Source organism: Megalobrama amblycephala, linkage group LG1, assembly GCF_018812025.1.
Source record: "Megalobrama amblycephala isolate DHTTF-2021 linkage group LG1, ASM1881202v1, whole genome shotgun sequence".
Taxonomy (NCBI): domain Eukaryota; kingdom Metazoa; phylum Chordata; class Actinopteri; order Cypriniformes; family Xenocyprididae; genus Megalobrama; species Megalobrama amblycephala.
In genome coordinates, this window is record NC_063044.1 from 47,000,583 (window position 1) to 47,021,339 (window position 20,757).

The 20,757-nt window shown below is 36.3% G+C and overlaps 2 protein-coding genes across 5 annotated transcripts in view; one reads left to right on the plus strand and one right to left on the minus strand.

Moving 5' to 3' along the window:
* The first annotated feature begins 1,845 nt into the window (after nucleotides 1-1,845).
* Nucleotides 1,846-8,194, plus strand: tmem98 (transmembrane protein 98). The gene is made up of 7 exons (XM_048196899.1): nucleotides 1,846-1,983; nucleotides 4,886-5,087; nucleotides 5,215-5,346; nucleotides 5,443-5,476; nucleotides 6,157-6,272; nucleotides 6,341-6,400; nucleotides 7,080-8,194. The coding sequence occupies exons 2-7, from the start codon at nucleotides 4,957-4,959 to the stop codon at nucleotides 7,267-7,269; spliced, it is 663 nt and encodes a 220-aa protein (XP_048052856.1). The 5' UTR covers nucleotides 1,846-1,983; nucleotides 4,886-4,956; the 3' UTR covers nucleotides 7,270-8,194.
* A 958-nt stretch (nucleotides 8,195-9,152) lies between these two features.
* svilc (supervillin c) overlaps nucleotides 9,153-20,757 on the minus strand; it is a 40,825-nt gene continuing 29,220 nt past the window's right edge. For all 4 annotated transcript variants that reach the window (XM_048196924.1, XM_048196910.1, XM_048196931.1 and 1 more), the window contains 17 exons: nucleotides 20,331-20,539; nucleotides 20,082-20,236; nucleotides 19,446-19,547; nucleotides 18,657-18,793; nucleotides 18,239-18,386; nucleotides 18,001-18,140; nucleotides 17,678-17,853; nucleotides 17,144-17,294; nucleotides 16,380-16,686; nucleotides 13,581-13,787; nucleotides 13,288-13,495; nucleotides 13,045-13,178; nucleotides 12,777-12,932; nucleotides 11,114-11,242; nucleotides 10,904-11,016; nucleotides 10,642-10,797; nucleotides 9,153-9,683 (listed from right to left, as the gene is read on the minus strand). In XM_048196924.1, the coding sequence (XP_048052881.1) occupies nucleotides 9,597-9,683; nucleotides 10,642-10,797; nucleotides 10,904-11,016; nucleotides 11,114-11,242; nucleotides 12,777-12,932; nucleotides 13,045-13,178; nucleotides 13,288-13,495; nucleotides 13,581-13,787; nucleotides 16,380-16,686; nucleotides 17,144-17,294; nucleotides 17,678-17,853; nucleotides 18,001-18,140; nucleotides 18,239-18,386; nucleotides 18,657-18,793; nucleotides 19,446-19,547; nucleotides 20,082-20,236; nucleotides 20,331-20,539 (2,715 nt within the window). In that variant the 3' untranslated portion in view covers nucleotides 9,153-9,596. The remainder of the gene's footprint in view (nucleotides 9,684-10,641; nucleotides 10,798-10,903; nucleotides 11,017-11,113; nucleotides 11,243-12,776; nucleotides 12,933-13,044; nucleotides 13,179-13,287; nucleotides 13,496-13,580; nucleotides 13,788-16,379; nucleotides 16,687-17,143; nucleotides 17,295-17,677; nucleotides 17,854-18,000; nucleotides 18,141-18,238; nucleotides 18,387-18,656; nucleotides 18,794-19,445; nucleotides 19,548-20,081; nucleotides 20,237-20,330; nucleotides 20,540-20,757) is intronic.

Sequence of the window (20,757 nt, forward strand, 5' to 3'; positions counted from 1 at the left end):
GCTGTACGTAACCGCCTCAATGCTTCAAAGATCAATTTCTTTTTTAATCTTTTTTTGTATTTTTGCCTGTTTTCTCACAGTGTCTACATAGTATTTAAGGTGTGTCTGTGTGTGTGTGCGTGTGTGTGTGTGTGTGTGTGTGTGTTTCTTTTTTTTTCAGTCTTCATTCTGCTGTCAGTGCTTCCAGTAGTAATGTTACTAGCAGTACTGGCACTGATCTACTGGAAATGCAGAGGTACACACACACACACACACACACACACACACACACACACACACACACACACACACACACAGAGAGAGAGAGAGAGAGAGAGAGAGAGAGAGAGATCTTTTATATCTTATTTTAAATTGTATATACTATCTTTTAACTAATATGAAATATTAAAAGAAAAATACATATGTCAAAAGAATGTAAAATGTAGAACTTTAAGCTTCAATTATTATAAACTCACCTCCATCATTTTTTTAGCCACACCATCATTAAATTGGTGATTTGTCTGATGTTAGACTGATTTAATATTTCACACCAATTTGGTTGAGATTTCCATTTCATTTGTTCATTTCTAGGAAGGAGAGATGTCAAAAAGATGACCAATGATGGACTTGTGCTAGTGTGTAATGAAAATGAGAATCAGGTGAGACGAATTCTCTGAAGCTCATTCAGATAAATATTTAATATGTTGATACTGTACATGTCATGCGTGTGAGTATGTGTTTACTAGCTAAATGAAATAAAGAGCAGCATCTGTATGTGTGTGTTCTGATCATGATGTCTCTTTCTTTAGGCTGATGTAATTCCTGATAACTTAACTCAAGGACAAAACTTAAAACAAGATCAAAATGAGGTCAGTCAGAGTGTATTCTGTGTATGCATAAACGCATGTAGCTACATGTAGGTATTTTTTAACTAAATCTCTATCTTTTCGTCTCTCCAGGATGAGGTGACGTACACTTCTGTTGTCCATGTCAAGACTGCTGCCAAACCAGCTGACAAACAGACTGTCATAGAGGAGCACTCTGAGTATGCCAGCATCAAATGAAGTCAAAATATGCAACTTTCATTTCATTGCTTTTCATATTATTGCAAACAGATTAAACTTTGTGACTGTAGTGTGAAATTTTACCAAATGTGTCATGCACATTTTTTTGAGGGTTAATTACTTTTTAGGCTATGGGATGGATTAGTGGTGTAGTTGCCTAGCAAAGTGTATGTTTAAAATGTTAAAAATTCAGCCATTTGTGACTTTAACTTCCAAGTAAATGTCCTTCTCACGAATTTGGACCAGTGACATTGTTAAAAAAAAAAAGTGTTGCATAAATTGGACATTGTGAATTGCTAAGGTTCTCATATTAACATACAGCTTGCACATGAGTGAAAGAAACAAATATATACATAGTCTATGTTAAGGTGCCAACTTAAAAAAAAAAGTGTTTAGCTTTTTGTGCTTTCTAAATGTAGAGATGAAGCTAGCTTGTTCTCTCCTAGAAGAGCTGTGAAATGGCATACTTCTCTCTGTTCGTCTTGCTTGGAGCCTGTATTTGAAATGCAGTGTTTCTGTTGTGTATTCAACATGTCCATTTACAGAGCAAATGACTGCGGAATCTTTTTAATAAAAGTTGAGTGATTGAATGACTTAGTTCGTTGTCACTTTCTCACACACTCGCGCATTAAAACCTGTTTAACCACTGTACCACAGTGCAAGCGCGCCGAACTGCCCCCAGGTATTGCTCATGCGCAATATGGAAAAACCCGCATGCAATTTGGAAAAGCAACACAAGGCTCGTGAATGATGACACCTGGTGGCTCAAAATAGCTGACGTCTGTGGATGTAAGCGCGCGACTCGGGCAGGAGCGAAGTTCACAGCGCTGCTCTGCTCTGCGCGCTCCCGCGCTGGAGATCTCCGTGCCGTCTCCGCCTGTCCAGCCCAAACGCGCTTTGTGTCGTGGGACAAACGCCATAAAATGGAAAATATATATAGGTAAGATTAGAAAATACAACTAAATACGCCAATGACTGTATAATTGACCTATGTGAATACTTAAGCGATTTGTAACTTACTGTTTTAACGATAAAAAAAAATTAAGAGAGTCAAAAGTGACAGACAGAAAACAGGCTTTCGTTTTTCTTTTGTTTGAATTTAATGACATTTAAATTAAATAACACTAACTTATAAACATATCAGTTTGACTTTCCTTGTGTTCGGTCTGTTAGCTGATTTGGTTAGAATAGCTTTCTTTGTTTCAGTGCAGATGTTTGAATATGCAATAGCTTGAAAGTCTTTATTCGTGTGCCTCATATATACATCATGCCATAAACATCGAATCCTTTAGACATTTAGGAGTAAAATGGAGGAGAGTAGCTACTGTGTTTAGGCCGATAACAGTTCACACACTTCTGTTATTCGCTAATGCTTTGGTAACACTTTATAATAACTGTAAGTCGTTAACTTCTATGTTCAATAGATCATCAATAGATCATAATCAATACATTCCCACCAACCACTACTCAAAACGCTTTTATATTTTCCTTCTTTTCTAAGTTTCATTATAAATTATATTATAAATTGAGAATCTTTTTAGTAAGTGTTTTATTTTTATTGTTTTTATTATTATTATTATTATTATTTATTTATTTAAATTTTAATGACTTACAATATTAGCTTTTCATGAACTGCAGTTCCATCACAAGCCCCAGTTTGGGAAACACTGACATAATGTAATGTTTAATGCGCTTCATGTCGTTGATAACAAAAATATGTAATATATTTCTTTCTCTTTGTATTTTTATATCAATATGGTATATCAATATTTATTATATCAATAAGATTTTTTTTCAAATCAACGTGATAAACGAATTAGGTCAAAAATAATCTAAAAGTAGTCTGATTATATTACCTAAAATATGTAGTAATTTTCATCATGTAATTTGTAATCAGTTACAGACTACAATTTGTAAATAATGTACCAAGCTCTTCTTTGTATATACATTCATTTCTTTATTAATTGTTTACTTGGGCTGCATGAACTCAAGTCTGCATGGATATCAAAATAATGGCTATGTATCTATAACTAAAGACCATCTTCCTTAGCAAGGTAATGCTTTTCTCTGTTTCCTTTCACATGGTGTAAAATTTGTGATAACATAACTGTTTTTGTTTCCCCAAAATACATTGTATTCATCAAAACCGTAAAGGTTAATCCAGTGTCTCTGAACGCCTGGGTGAATTTGAATAAGAGCCTATGGAGAGTGCACAGTATGATACGGCCAGGAGAGTTCAAATTAATCCGATTAGGGAATTACAGCATTCCAAAACACAATTTCACATAATCATCTTGATTGAAATACTACTTCTCATGTGTTTGTAACTGCTGCCCATGTTGAATAAGCATTGAATCGCTGAAAAGACAAAATGCTTTAAATGAACAATATTTCTCGGTTTGTTGTTTTTGGGATTAGAAGTGAAAGTAAGTTTTCCTTAAGGTTTCAAGACTGTTGGGATATAGGCCCAACTGTAATCCTACAACCATCGATGTTCAAAAACATGTTTTAAAAAACAGGCTTTTCGTGCCTAAATTGAAATATTCAACATTGCCTCTGGTTTTTACTGAAAGGGCAAGGTAAACACACCATACAGCATTAATGACAGTGATACAGACATATGGTGCCAGACTAACACACTGTGAGCAGGTTAATGACTGACTGATCAAAGGTCTGAAAGGTGTGGCCCTTACATACACACAATTAGACACAGGTACACAAAAACACTCCTTCATTCATTTTGCCTGCATATACTCATAAAAAAGACTGCTGTAAGCATCAGAGAGGCCATAGAGAGAGTGGATGAGAGGACAGTCTGAATGAAGTTTTACATATTCAGTTGAAAAGAGTCTAGATAAAAGTGAAATGATCAAGATAAACGTATAAATCAAGTTGTTATCTCTGTATTTTGTGAAGCATAAGGAGAGTAAATGGGAGGAAATGTTTTCAACAAGACATTATTTACTCAACATGTTACAATATTACTAAAGTCACATTCACAAGTTCGCCTGCCCATTCAGTCTGAATGGTTAATGGTAAAACAAACTTGGCTTGCTGTCCTCAAAGGAGTTAAACCCCCCTATAACAGTACTGCATAGAGGGAGAATGAGAGAAATAGAGGGGGAGATGGGGAGGACGAGGGATGCTGGAAGAATTGTCGCTGGGATGACATAGTGATTGCTTGCTCGTAATGATGATTGACTGGACTGAATGTTTAGGCTCCTCCTGAACCTACGTTTGGAACTACATTTATGATACTTTTTCTTTGGTCCTTCAAGCAACACAAAGATAAAACAAAGCCTTGATGGCTCTGTACTAGACAATAAGGTCCCACTTTATATTAAGTGGCCTTAACTACTATGTACTTACATTTAAATTAATCATTTGATACAATGCACTTATTGTGTACATACATGTTTTTACATTGTACTTATATTTTAAAAACACCTGCATGTAATTACATCTGTAATTAATTTCTGTAATTACATTTATAATTACACTGTTGACCTTCCCTTAACCCTTACCCTACCCTTAAACCTACCCATACCACCAAAGCTTCCCTAACCTTACCTGTATCCCACCTCAAAAGCAGCAAAAGTATTTTAAAATTCAATATGAACCCAATAAGTACATTGTACTTATTTTTTGATGTAAGTACATAGTAGTTAAGGCCACTTAATATAAAGTGGGACCGAAAATAAATTTTAATATAAATTTTAGATAGATAGATAGATAGATAGATAGATAGATAGATAGATAGATAGATAGATAGAGAGTTGTAGTAATTAAAAAGTTATTATTTTGATATAAAAACACAAGTCTTCTTATATTTGTTTCCTCAGAAACTAGCTTTTGCAACTACAAACTCCAGACAAGCAACTTTTGACAATCCTTGTTCACCATCATCACAAGCATGGAGACGGTGGTGATCGTGGCCATCGGTGTACTCGCCACCATCTTCTTGGCATCATTTGTGGCACTGGTGGTTGTGTGCCGCCATCGTTACTGCCACCCTCCAGACTTTCTGCACCAGTTTGATTCTAAGTATGTATTCTACAGCATGACCTCACCTTCCCACACTCAGGATTAAGCAGGCATCATCATTGTGCATTCCAACATTTCATTCTGAGACATGAAAAAACATCTACTCTTCTTTTTTTATATATTTTAGACCTACAGTGGATTTGATCGGAGCGATGGAGACTCAGAGTGAACCATCAGAGCTGGAGCTGGATGATGTTGTCATCACTAATCCTCATATTGAGGCCATGCTGGAGAACGAAGACTGGATCGAAGATGCCTCGTATGCCTTCTCTCCACATTCATGTTCACAACCATAATGTTTTTATTAATAATAATATTCTGTGATTAACACTTTACTGGTATCTCTTTCTCTCAGTGGTCTTGTGTCTCACTGCATTGCAATTCTGAAGGTAGATTTTGTGCTCAAATTTTAAGATCAAATACATGAACTCACATAATATAATATAATATAATATAATATAATATAATATAATATAATATAATATAATATAATATAATATAATATAATTAATGTTTAAAGACATGGTTAATTTGGGGTCGGTAAGATTTTTTAAATCTTTTTTAATGTTTTAGGTCTCACCAAGGCTGCATTTATTTGATCAAATAAAATAAAATAAGTAATATTGTGAAATATTTTTCAAAAATTCCATTTTATTCCTGTGATCAAAGCTGAATTTTCAGCATCATTACTCCAGTCTTCAGTGTCACATGATCCTTCAGAAATCATTATAAACATTTCTGATTATTATCAATGTTAAAACAGTTGCTGCTGCTTAATATTTTTGTGGTAACTGTCATACATTTTTTTAAAGATTCTTTGATGACTATAAAGTTCAAAAGAACAGAATTTATTTGAAATAGAGATCTTTTGTAACATTATAAATGCTCTACTGTCATATTTGATCAATTGAATGCATTCTGAATAAAAGTATTAATTTCTTTAAAAAAATAAATAAAAATAAAAAAATCTTACTGACCACAAACATTTGAACAGTAATATAGTGTAAGTATAATGATACACAGAATTTTTCTTTTGGTTTAATTAAATGAGCGTCCTGGTTCTGTACAGATATGCCACACTCTCACCGAAAAGCTAGTTGCCATGACAATGGGCTCTGGAGCAAAGGTCAAAGCACCTGCCAGCCTGAATGACATCATCACCGTGGCCAAACGCATCAGCCCAAGGTAAACAGTTTGAGGAGTTGATATGACACATATGAGAGTGTTGATACTGACACTTTGTGCCATCACAGGGTGGATGACGTGGTTCGATCCATGTACCCTCCGCTGGACCCCATTCTTCTGGATGCCAGGTAACTGCATATGCTAGCAGGGTCTATTGTATGTTTAAAGGGATAGTTCACCCAAAAATGAAAATTCTGTCATTATTATTCACCCTCATGTCGTTCCACACCCGTACGACTTTCATTCATCTTTGGAACACGACTGAAGATCTTTTTGATGAAATCTGAGATGTTTTTGTCCCTCCATTGACAGCTACGCAACTGACACTTTGATGCTTCAAACAGTTCATAAAACTAATCCATATGAATTGAGTGGTTCAGTCTGAAGAGACAATCATTTTATATGCTGAACAGATTTAGTTTAGGCTTTAATTCACATATAAACATTCATCAACACACACATCAGTCGTGGTAAATGGAAGCTCAAGTATGTTTGCTTGACATGCGAGAACCAATGACTTTCATTCTCGTGTGTTTCTCAGCACGTTTGTTCTCGCGCGTCAAGCAGGTTCAGTTGAGCTTCTGTTTATGTTCGCTGATCAATGTTTGTGAATAAAAACCTAAATTATGGAGTGACGGAAAGCTCTCAGATTTCATCAAAAATATCTTAATAATCTTAAATATCTTACGGGTGTGGAACGACATGAGGGTGAGTAATAAATGACAGAATTTTCATTTTTGGGTGAGCTAACCCTTTAAGTTTTTGCAAAGAAGTGCATTGACTTTGCCAACTTGTTTTCTGGACCAGGGCCACAGCATTACTGTTGTCGGTCAGTCACTTGGTACTGGTGACACGAAACGCCTGTCACATGTCTGGCAGCCTGGACTGGATCGACCAATCACTGCACGCAGCCGAAGATCACATGGTCGTGTTGAGAGAGGCGGCTTTAGCGTCTGAACCAGAGAGAGGTTTGCCAGAGAGGGAGCAGTCAATCTGAATCACTCACAAGACTTTATATGTACACACACTATTATGTATGCGCCTGTAAAGAGTATGTAATTTAATGGACAATACCTCAGCACATCCATGGTATGAAAGAGAAAGGCACCTTAGCTTAGCCTTGTTTCCAAATATTGTTTCTTTCTCTCTTTCACTGTATCTTTCATTTTATCTGTTACATTCCAGCTTAATCTCTGGTGGTCATACTATCTGACATGCTGGATTCAAATGTACAGTCAAACACAAAATGTATTCAGACACCTTGAACATTTCATTCATTAATACAGTTTATTCACTATAGTTAAAAAAAAAATGGTAATAAAATATGACAAGATCTCAGAGTTAAACTGTGTCAGAAAAAAATCATCTTAATTATGTCAGATAACACTAAAGCAAAACATGGTCAGGTCAAAGTGTCTGAATAATTTTTGGTCCCAAATTTTTATCAATTTTACTGGTAGTCCACTGTGTGAAGAATTTGGGGGTATAATGTCACAGTTTACTTTATTTTGCTATCCTCACTTACATAAATGAACTATAGTGTCCTGCACCCACTAGTAAAAATATATTAAAAATGTCTGAATAATGTTTGGTTTGACTGTATATAGTAGACAATCAAAAACATGAATGAATAAACCAAATCAAATATGCTAAATGGTATTGCTAAGTTTGTTAGCTAAACCTTATATAAACAAAATAAGGTCTACCTTTTCTTTCTCTTGACTCATATTTAAGTCTACTTGGTGTATTGTTTTAAAATTATACAAGCTATGTTTTCATGCATTATTTACTCATTTTAATTATTAGCATAAGAAGTCATTTGTATTTTTTTTCCTCTCTAAAATATACAAGTTCTGGTTCATTTCCTTATTTCCAGTTCAGTCTCATTTGCAGATCAGTTTGTATATAGTCAATATATCAAACTCAACAAAAATAACATATAGTCAATATTCAATAGTAAATATTCATAATTTGAAGAGATATTTACATAATACAATCACATGTTAAGTTGATATAATACTTTTGTATTAGATGTTTTTTTTTTCTCTCATGGTGTATACACTACAGTTCAAAAGTCTGGTAAGATTTTAAAAAAATATTTTTTAAAGAAGTCTCTTATTCTCACCAAGAATGATGATCAAAATAAAAACAGTAATATTGTGAAATATTAGGACCATTTAAAATAACAGTTTTCTATTTTAATATATTTTAATGCAGTAAAATAATGTAATTTATTCCTGTGATTTTTCAGGATTCTTTGATGAATAGAAAGTTCAAATGAACAGCATTAATTTGAAATAGAAATGTTTTGTAACACTATGCATGTTTTTTTTTTTTTTTTTTCTGTCAATTTTGATCAATTTAATGCATCCTTTCTGAATTTATACATTAAAAAAAAAAAAAAAATCTTACTGACCCCAAACTTGAACAGTGTAACTAGCTGGATGTGAACAGTTATGCAGCAAGCAAAACACACTCATATTCTTTTTCATCTGCTATCTAGCTGTGGCCTGTAATTTTTCACTAGAGTCACATGAAGTCTAAATCCACACTAATTCCTTCCCTCAACCCCCCACTACACTTTACACTTTCAGGAACCACACACACACACACACACACACACACACAGTATTCTGTAATTCATGTATTAAATACAGATATCAATCATATATTCAGTTTCAATAATAAGAATATATTTCATCATACTGTTGGTGACGATCAGTATTTCCTCTTTTGATTTCTGTTGCTGTGTTTTTGGGATTTTTTTTTTTTTTTTTTTTGCAATATTGTTACTGACATTTCTTGCTTGTTCCTCTATTTCATCAATTCTTGTTCTGTTGCATTTGAGATTTGTAAAGTTGAATAAACGTTTCACAGTGAAAAGATGTCATAACGTTTTTATTTTAAAATAAACATTACTAAATTCAACTGTAAGTTCAGTAAAACAATCAGACCTTTATTCACATGTGCTGCTTTGTGTAGAGAGGAGAGATAAAAGGCAGACAGGAATAGATAAAGAAAGAGGGAAGAGAAACAGCTGCAATGGAGGATGGGGAGGAAGAAAGAAGAACGTGAAAGCTATTTCTCAAATTAACGGTTTTGTCTAGCTTTTGAGCAGAAAGCTTTTGGCCAAAATGAGCGCTGGACATTAGGCATTATAAGAAGCAGCAGACTGAAGAGAAGCAGACCAAAAGACACACTCACTGTTAAACACACTCACAGTTACACTGTACACATGACCACCATCAAGAACATGTCCTCTTACAGACAGATCTTGTTAAAATATTGCTTCCTGTTGAGCCTAGGTCACAGAGCTGCTGACACTCAGTAAAGTCCTTTGCTTTTCTTCAGGTCCATTTTTTGTAAATCTGACAGACAGTTGTAGTCATTCCATGTCATTCCTAAAGCAGCCTAAAACAAACAAACAGGGCAGTTACTTCAACCTTTCCCTGATTCTTTTATTTTCCTTCAAGAAGATAGCAAGATGACCTGTTAGACTTAATAGTTTACTTGATATTAGCCTCTATTTTATTAATGAGGTGAGCATTAATTTGATTGGCTTACTTTAAAAGCCACACTTTTTAATTCTGCCTGGAAACCAAGTTGTTTATAAAAATTTTAGTTTTATAAGACTTTATATGTTTGTAGTTAACTAGATATTCTACATATATATTCTGCTTTATTTTCTGAAATATACTACTGTTCAAACGTTTGGGGTCAGTAAGTTTTTTTTTTTTTTTTAAGAAATTATTCAGATTAAATAGATCAAAAGTGACAGTAAAGACATTTATAATGTTACAAAAGTTTTATATTTCAAATAAATGCTGTTCTTTTGAATTTTTATTCATCAAAGAGTCTAAACAAATTCATCATGGATTCTACAGTAATATTAAGCAGTGCAATGGCTTTCAGCATTGATAATATGAAATGTTTCTTAAGCAATATTTCACAATATTACTGTTTTTACTGTATTCTTAAGCAAATAAATTCAGCCTTGGTGAGCATAATAGACTTTCAAAAGTATAAAAAAAAAATCTTACTGAGCCCAAACTTTTGAATAGTTGTGTATGTCTGTTAAATAATTTATTCAATTAATAAAATAACTAAATATTTGATTGTTTTAAATGATTATTTATTATATATGTAAACAAAAATATATATATATTTAAAATCCACCCTTAAATGACACGTAAAAAAAAAAAAAAAGTTTGGCAATGCAAGATAAATACAATTGTATAAAATACAATTTTAGATTCAAAATGCAGTGTAAAAATAATTGATGACAGTAAAAAGCCACTTTTGCGATATTTTCAAAGCTCATCCTGTGAGTCAACCATACTGTAATCTATATTATGTTTTAATGTTAGACCTTGAAATCGTGCTGAGAGAGGTAGTTCTCCAGGTGTAAAGGATCCACTCCCTCAGGTAAAGGTCTCTTGAGCAGATCCTTAAGGGGAAACTGGGTCTTATTCAGGGCAGCTAGAGCATCCTGCACAAAAGTCAGCTTTTTGCACACTGTGCAGTCCTGGAAGAAAACACAAACAAATATTTAAATGAGACTTTAGTGTAAATCATATAAGCACTCACTCATGTACAGTATATAACAATGATGATGATTTGTCCTCACTCACCTGTACTCCCTGTGTCAGTCTCATCTCCCATGAAGGGAATATATTAGTAAAGGTGAGAGGCTCTGCCCCTTCATCAATAAGGTACGCCATGGGAGGCCGTCTGGGATTTCTCTCTGAACACAAAACACCAAAAACAGCTTAAAACAGAAACAGAAGGCTTCTAAACAGCATCTGTGCTCCCTTATATCTTTTTGTCAAATCCAAACTCACCTTTGCAGTACTGTAAGACAGTCTCCATGGCGCACTTCTTCTCTTTGTCCCAGTGGGGGTGCTGTGAGACTGAAGCTTCACAACTTTGCCATAAATAGACCTCCAGATAGTTATCCAGCAGGAAGAGTGCTGCCGAGAGAATGTTACAACACCACAGCGGTGTGAGGAAAAAAAATACTCCAAAGTTATGTGTATTTGTATCTTATTACACGGCTCTGTGGAATACTTGATTCTGACTGGTCAATCGCGCCATCCAGCTGTATGTAATGCTTCCTTCATGTGCTCTCGGAATTATCGGAAATACTAGTATCCTAGCTAAAAATTGCAAATGAACGCCCTCCAATTTCGAAAGTTAACCCTTAAATGCATACCTCGGGTCTTTAGTGACCCGGGAAGTCATTCCCTCCTCCTCGTTAATTTTTTAAAGTTAGACATCAACCTTCTTGGTATTCCTCAATCAATTCATTATAAAGAATATAACAAGAAAAAAATCATAAAATTATAAAAGAATGCCTATTTTTGTATTCATGTTTTGTAAAAAATTGTATAGGGTCGCAAACGACCCGAGGTATGTATGAGTGTACGTATATTTTTTCTGCACAACAATAATTGAATCTTAGATGACGGAATAAGTGCAATTCACCTTTATTCCACAAGGTGGCAATGTCTGATACACAATGTGACTCATTCAGACAGAAATCTCTTTCTCTTTCGTGAGCACTTAACCTCATCTTAAAAAAAAAAAAAAAAAAACTTCTTATTCCTATCCTTTCACTTCCTCTAATCCCTCTCTATTGTATCTTAGGATAATCTGAGCACTGCCTATAACTTGTATTATGAGCACTTCTTGTCTATTTGCCTCGTCATGACGACTCGCTTGTTGTATTCCTCACTTGTAAGTCGCTTTGGATAAAAGCGTCTGCCAAATGAATAAATGTAAATGTAAATGTAAAACAAAATAATAAGAGAAACATTATGGCTCAGCGATTTACTGCAGAGCAAGTACTGAACGCAATCAAATATGACTCTAACTGTCACTGGATGGATCTGGTGAAGCTGTTAGCGATCGAAATATTGATTTTGAAGATGTTGAAAATTACATAGTTCTGAGAATATGTTTGAGATCGTGATTGGGCTCATATTCGTGACCTTAACCATAAAACTAGCCCATTATTTGCTGAATTTACTGGGGAATGAGCTCTGACGAGGACAGTGATGATGAAATAAAACATCTGCTCAAACGGAGCCCTTTCAAGCTCCAAAAGGTAACAAAATACAATTTATTTTATTCTTCTGTAATTGTTACTCTAATATCAGAGGAGTTTTATATTATCACGACAGGTAGAGATCCTTCCGTGTTAGATATAGATCCGGGTCGATAAAGACCCGAATATGTAAGAATGATTTGCGAAACAGTCATGCATTTAAGGGTTAAATGCGATGAGCTTGTAATCACGACTTCAGAATTGGGAATTATCCAATTTCCGATAGCACGTGAAGGCAGCATTATTCCCCGAAAACAACCGCCAAAAACAGATAACACAGGCTCATCAACAAAACATTACTTTAACTCTGCATTAAATGTTATCCTGTGGTTCAGTGTAGTGTGAAAAGCCTTTATGTGCACTTGTGTTTCTGTGTATGTGAACTTGCTTGCGCTCACCTGGATGTGGCACAGCATATAACTTATCCTGGAGGAAAGGCATTGCTGTAATTACTCCATTAACATGGGAGGGGCTAATTAGCTCCACCCCTTTGAAAGTTCCTGATTGGGCACTCATGTGAAAAAGGCGGGGGGTAAAGTTAAATTTACCAGGATCTGAAAGGAATACAAAGCATAGAACATCTCTTGTGAAAAATGGTTGCAAATGTTCATTGCATGACAGAAAAAGTTCACACATGATTGAGCATGATTTTGTTATACGTCACACCTTGTAGCATGCAGTCATATGACTTCCTGTCCTGTGGTCCAATAGCATTCCAGAATTCTGTGGGCTCTTTCCCCTCCTCCACTTCCTGGACATTCATAAAGCTGCCAGTTCTCAGACTCAGCTCAGGTGGGCACCTATTTATCACAATCAATCACATCAATCACAATCTGGCAATGTGCATCATTCATCATGTTTCATGTGTTTATATGATACTTTATACATAATGTTAAAGGTGTGGCTCACATCTGTGTGAGGCGTTGGACGGTCTGCTTGGCCACCTGACGTGCTTTGCTGTGAGCTTTGCAGCCATGCCACAGGTAGATCGCCCCCTGCTGGCTGTTCAGCAAGACCAATGAGCCACGAGATCTCAGACTGGAGCAGGAACATGGTACCTCCAACAGACTGCCCTCCACAGACACATTACCCCTCACACAGAACAGACGCCAGGCTCCTGAAACACATACCAAACTTACATTGTCAGATGGAATAAGTGGATCCATAGTACAGAAGAGTAATAGATTTTGCAATGACCAGACCTGTGTCTCTTCTGTGTTTTCTATAAATCACCATTCCTCCCTGGAACAGCTGCAGAAAACAGGGTGGCTCCTCCCCTTCTGTTACAAACACCTGAGAACTACACTGATTGGTCAGCGCTGGTGACAGGTCCTGCCCACTGGTATTGGAGTGCCGCCCCTTCCAGATGAAAAGAGCAGAGTGTTCCTGACCTCTTGCCATCTGATCTCCTGTGAAGTAATAGGAGAATAAATGCATTTAAATTCTCAAACGTATTCATTTTCAAAAATGTTATCTCATATATATATATATATATATATATATATATATATATATATATATATATATATATATATATATATTTTACATGTGTTAGTTCTTGTTTCCTTAGTCCCTGTTTATTAGTTGCCATTTATTAGTTGTATTAGTTTATTAGTTGTTCCATTTGTTTCCATAGTTACTCATTTGTTAATTGATTAACGCCACCTGTTCCTTATTTTCTCTCTTTATATATAGTTTATTATATATGTGTATATATTGTCCTCATTTTCAGTTGTTTCTTTGTCTGTTCTCGTTTCCATTAAGTTGGTTGATTTACTCCTGTGTTTTTCTTGTGTTCCAGGGGGGAATTTCAGAAAGCAAGGTAAACTTACAGTCGCATATACCCCGAACTCTCAGTTGATTAACCCAAACCTTGCTTACTCAATGTATGCAGGTTCCAAAACCGCTGTGTGGAGTAAGATCAGTCAACTCAGAGTATGAAACTCATAGTTAACGGTGACCACACAAAGACATTCTCAACAGAGCGCCGAATTCATGAGTCACCATGAAAACGGATGCTAAGAAGAAGCACGCCATACTTTCCCTTTTGTTTAATGGTGATTTAAATTCTTAGTGCATATCACCACCTTTTGAGTCCAGAACCACAATGCGAGATGAGGATAAAAGAAATAAATTAGAGTGCTAAAAACATGGCTTCGTTTAATATTATTGAGCAAAAAATGTCATGCCCGGAAGAGCCTCATCAATAGGGCAATAATCCGGAGCATGTTATCTTCTGAGAATAAGTTGCTATGGCTACTTGTATACAAAGTTACCTCAGGTTTTGGAACCAAAATTTGAGGTTATCAACTTACTCCGAGTAAACGTACCCAGGTAAGCCATATAACCTGCTTTCTTAAATACCCTGTTTGTCTGTTGCTTTGTTTGTATTGTTAATAAACATTATTGCTGCAATTAGATCCTCATATTGCTGCAACTGACTGTGACAACAAGATTGCATGAGCGAGGTTTAAGTTGAATAAACGTTTGGAGAAGTCCTGCATATTTCACCAGAGAAGTCTGTCATTTTCACCAGATGGTCCAGTTATGACATTTCAGTTGAATATTGCAAATTTCAAATTTGATGCCTGCTACAGGTCTCAAAAAAGTTGGCAAAGGGACAGCAAATGGCTGAAAAAGCAAGAAATTTGGAAAAGATTCAGCTGGGAGAACATCTAGCATCTAATTAAGTTAATTGATATCAGGTCTTTAACATGATTAGCTATAAAAGGGATGTCTTAGAGAGGCAGAGTCTCTCAGAAGTAAAGATGGGCAGAGGCTCTCCAATCTGTGAAAGAGTGCGTAAAAAGATTGTGGAAAACAATGTTCCTCAACGTCAAATTGCAAAGGCTTAGCAAATCTCATCATCTGCAGTGCATAACATCATCAAAAGATTCAGAGAAACTGGAGAAATGTCTGTGCATAAGGGACAAGGCCGAAGACCTTTATTGGATGCCTGTGGTCTTCGGCCCTCAGACAGCACTGCATCACTCATCGGCATGATTGTGTCAATGACATTACTAAATGGGCCCAGGAATACTTCCAGAAACCAATGTCAGTAAACACAATCCACCGTACCATCTGAAGATGCCAACTAAAGCTCTATCATGCAAAAAGGAAGCCATATGTGAACATGGTCCAGAAGCACTGTCGTTTCCTGTGGGCCAAGACTCATTTAAAATGGACTGTTTAAAAGTGGAAAAGTGTTCTATGGTCAGACGAGTCCAAATTTGACATTCTTTTGGAAATCACACAAACCTGTCCTCCAGGCTAAAGAGGAGGGAGACCTTCCAGCGTGTTATCAGCGTTCAGTTCAAAAGCCAGCATCTCTGATGGTATGGGGGTGCATAAGTGCATACGGTATGGGCAGCTTGCATGTTTTGGAAGGAACTATGAATGCTGAAAGGTTTTAGAGCAACATATGCTCCCCTCCAGACGACATCTATTTCAGGGGAGGCCTTGTATATTTCAGCAGGACAATGCAAAACCACATACTGCAGCTATTACAACAGCATGGCTTCGTCATACAGTAGAAGAGTTCAGGTGCTGAATTGGCCTGCCTGCAGTCCAGATTTTTCACCTATAGAGAACATTTGGTGTATCATTAAACGAAAGATGACAACGAACTCTTCAGCAGCTGGAAACCTATATCAGTCAAGAATGGGACCAAATTCTAACTCCAGAAACTCATAACCTCGATGCCCTGACATCTTCAAACTGTTTTGAAAAGAAGAGGAGATACTACACCATGGTAAACATGCCCCCGTCCCAACTATTTTGAGACCTGTAGCAGGCATTAAATTTGAAATGAGCTCATTTTGTGCATAAAATTGTAAAACTTCTCAGTTTAAACATTTGTTATGTTATCTATGTTCTATTGTGAATAAAATATTGGCTCATGTGATTTGAAAGTCTTTTAGTTTTCATTTTATTTAAATTTAAAAAACGTCCCAACATTTCCAGAATTCAGGTTGTAAAAGATATATAATGCAATAAATTACCTAATGCTGTGAGGCTGTACGTCCAGCGTGTAGCGTATGTGCTGCCCTCATTAAACTGTCCCAAGCTCTCTGCGGCGACCTCACACTCCTCACCCTCTGAAATAAGCCACGTTTTCACCGCAAGTGTGCATAACTCCGCCTTCTGACCATCACTCAGAGTGACCATGTCTCGTCCCCTTCGTACATCCACACCATCCAGAATGATTTGTGACACCCCTGAGGGACAGACTCCACCGAAGAGAGCTCTGGCATCACATGACCACTGCTCAGTGGACACTGGCTGAGGAGAGGATATGAGTGAGGGGGTCTGTAGAAAAGATGGAAAACATTATCAAGCTAGAAAGAGAGAAAATAAAATGATTTAAAAGTAAAAACTAATCACTAGAGGGCTGTAGTATTAAAAAAAAACTAAGGGGCCGGTTCACACAGAACGCTTTTTTCCGTTTTGCTTCGCCACTTTTCCGTTGTTTTTCTATGTAAACACACACTAGACGGATGTGTCTGACCATTTTGCTCACGTCTTTTGCAGAGTCTCGTGCATGACACAGCATCCTAAAAATGCAGCACTCAAGTTTAAATGTTCAGCTTTTAAAAAACACGTCTCGAGACCTTGTAATATTTCGAAATTCCCACATCTTGTGTTTTTTCAAAGCAAAAATGCGTTCTGTGTGAATGGCCCCTAAGGATGATGAAAGTCATATGTATAAAAGACGAACCTGAGATATGTCTGTTATTATAACATATATGTATATAAGCCTCCTCACCTGCACCTCTTCTTGTATGAAAGGTTCAATGTGATTTTTGTTCACTTTTGTCTGCTCAAATGAGTTGGCAAACTTCTCTTTGAACAGTACCGTCTCATTTTGGTCAAACACACGGCCAAAAAGTGCCCAGTCTGGCCGTCCAATTCCCTGCCTGAACACATAAACAAGTACATTTGTTTGTGAATACAAGCAATATGCTTGGATTTCTCTTTCTGCTTGTATCCTAAAATTCAATTTATTTTTATTCCTTCAGTGGAACAAAAAAAAAATTATAATAGTATTAATATAATTATTATATATATTTTACATCATTTATACATTCATACAAACTTACGTTGTTCATGCAGCTAAAGTGCTGCTGTCATTAAAACAAAGGAGACAGAGCAAATACTGAGAAATTCTGAAATGTTTTTATGCAAATAATATAATTTGTATTCATTAAAAGGAATGCAAAACAGAAGCATTCTCACTAGTGGACTTTTGGACCCCACTGTAGCTGGATATATGAAGAATCTCCCATTACAGTGAACATACTTGTGGATATGTGCACTGCCACCAGAGGGATCCAGAGGGTTGATCCTGCAGTTGCTGTAGTCGTACGCTCCGTCCCAAACCTGCTGAGCCAGCTGAAGGGCCAGTTTCCTCTCGCTGGGGCCGACGTCTTTCCCATGCCACAAATAGAGCTCGCTGCCGAAGTCAAACAGCAGAGTCTGAAACGGAAAAAAAGCACTGTCAATAATTTTTACTAAATCACCCTAAATGCATTTTTGTCATATGTAATCACAAGCAGTTAAACAAAACTGCATATAAAGTGCATGCCATTTATTTTTTAATAATATATGGCTTGAGATCAGGACCTGAGAAGAGTTCAGTAGAGTGAGGTGTGGTACGGCAGCCCAGCACTGCTCATGGGGGCTGAGTCTGTCCCCCTGCAGCCTATAAATACAGTTTGACTCTGATATGGCTCTCTCGTAGTGCTCATCATCATCGGCACTGTCTGCACATGCAAAGAAAAATGCCCACATAAACATACAAATGTCATTTGAGCAGTTTTGGGAAATAAAAGTGTTGTAATGTTTACAGTACGGCTCTTGCCTTTATACTGGGTCTGTCCCCCGAGAAGGTTCCAGAACTCTGCTGCCTGCAGGCTGTCTGTATTTACACCTTCATCCAGGTGAACGACGCCTGTTGCTTGACAACCCAGATCCCTCTGGGTCACAATCAACGAGGCCATTTCAGACGCCTAGAACACAGCATTAGTCAACATCCAGGAAATAAATCCCAAAACACTTAGAAATGCATCTTAATTAAATGTAATATTTGAATCTCATCTGAGCTAAAATATTTAATTAATTTTTAATTTAAATGTATTACAATTATTATAACAAAATAAAATGTATTAATAAATAACAATCTACCCAAGTACTTCACATTTTATTCTACACCCAAAATGCGAAAATTCTTGCACTGGCTTAAACAGGAATCGCTCTGTTTCTGTGTGAACTGATGGTACCTTTTCTCTCTCGATGGTGTTGGAGAGTTTGCCGGTCCAGAGGAAGCAGTGTGAGGGCGTGACCAGCAGAAAGCAGTCGCCACTGTTAAGAGAGCGTGACACCGGCTCCACCAAGCGCACCTGCACCTGCCTCCATCCTGGATAACAGACACATGCATAGACTACATTACCTACATTGCTCTCGCAAGAGGATCTTATGAAAATTCCAAGCATGGAAACTTGAAAATTCTAGTGTGCTTCTAAGACTACAACAAACAATGTAGAATTTTAAAAGTTAAAAGTTCAGGGTATGATTTTTATTCAGCAGTGATGCCTTAATCTTATCAAAAATGAAAGTAAAGAAATGTATAATGTCACAAAAGATTTATATTTCAAATAAATGCTGTTCTTTTGAACTTTCTATCCATCAAAGAATTCTGAAAAATATATATCATGGTTTCCTCAAAAATAATAAGCAGCACTGTTTTCAACATTGATAAAATAAATAAATAAATAAATAAATAAATAAATAAAGACTGATTTCTGAAGGATCATGTGACACTGAAGACTGGAGTAATTCAGTTTTGCCATCACAGAAATAAATTACATTTTAAAATATATTCAAATAGAAAACAGTTATTATAAATTGTAATAATATTTTACAGTATTGCTGTTTTACTGTATTTTTGATCAAATAAATGCAGCCTTGGTGAACATAAAAGACTTCTTTCAAAAAACAAAACAAATCTAGTGTAAATGTGTAATATTCTGATGAAGAACATTAGATGAATATTAGATACATTATCATACCTTTAACCTGGATGAGCATGAGTTTGTTGTATGGCACTGTGGGTCTGCTCACTTTTCCAGAGGAAGTGACATCAGCTGGGGTGCAGTTAGAATTTTTCAAAGCTTTAGGGAAAATAAACAGATAAAAATACAAAAATTGTGATTGAAGGAAGTGTGATGATGCTAAATATACAAAAATACAATACAATAATACAAGTTTATTTATATAGCACATTTAAAAACAACTGGTGTTGACCAAAGTGCTTTACAAGGCAAAAGAAGTCGACAATAACGACAAAATTTAAGCACTAGAGAAACAATAAAAGTAAAAAGAATAAAAATAAAATAAAAGAGAACAGCTAGTTACAAAAACAATTAAGGCCAATATGAGTCACGGGATATTGAAAGCCATGGAAAAAAAGTAAGTTTTCAGGGCAGATTTAAAAGTTGACAAGGTTTGGGCAGATCTGATGTAGGCTGGAAGGCTATTCCATAACTTGGGGCCGATGGCCGCAAATGCGCGATCACCCCTAAACATTAAATATGTTTAATTAATCATGATAAAATATGTTAATCATCTGACTCTAAAAAATGATAACACTGGCTGACAAGTATAAGTCCAGGATGTAAGATAAAAGTAAAATTTTCATTTTAAACCTGTATTATTCTCCATTTCGCTGTTTTCCTCAGGCTGCATGAAATCCTGCTGGATATCCTCTCGAGCAGCGAGAGCACGTAATGGATTCCTCGAACCCTGAGTCCTGCGGGATGGCCGTACTGAGCGCCTGTGTTCGGCTACAGCTGAGCTCAAGCTAAACACACACACAGACGCACACACAGAGAGAGAGTATTAAACCTGTATCTAATCACAAACATTGAGAAATCCCTTACAGACGCTGGATTTACATTGGCGTGCTGGTCTGACAGAGAGTGCTGAGGTCCGGCTCTGTGTCTCCTCCAGGGGTAGGACACGCTGGGAGTGAGCAGGGTTCAGAGGTCATGACCTCTTTAGTCATCTCAGTACCAAACATCTGACTCTCCTGGACTTCATTGGTGCAAATGGTTTGTGTCTCTGTAAAGATGGGTTTGGGAGAGTCTTCCTCTTCACAGCTTGCCTGAAATAACAGAAAAACTGTTCAATGTGACAGGAAAGCTGAATTTTCACTCAACTATGATGATTTGATGCTCAAGAAACATTTGTAATTATTATCAATGTTGAAAACAGTTGTGCTGCTAAACATTTTTTATGGAAACTGTGATGCTATTTTTTTCAGGATTCTTTGAGGAATAGACATTTCAAAAGAACAGCATTTATTTGAAATAATATCTTTTG

What these genes read in the sequence shown, in the direction of transcription:
- tmem98 (XM_048196899.1), top strand. Translation starts at nt 4,957, where the DNA reads ATGGAGACGGTGGTGATCGTGGCCATCGGTGTACTCGCCACCATCTTC. An exon ending in CTGCACCAGTTTGATTCTAA is followed by an intron (nt 5,088 to 5,214) that starts GTATGTATTCTA and finishes TATATATTTTAG; the next exon opens with ACCTACAGTGGATTTGATCG. An exon ending in GCCAAACGCATCAGCCCAAG is followed by an intron (nt 6,273 to 6,340) that starts GTAAACAGTTTG and finishes GTGCCATCACAG; the next exon opens with GGTGGATGACGTGGTTCGAT.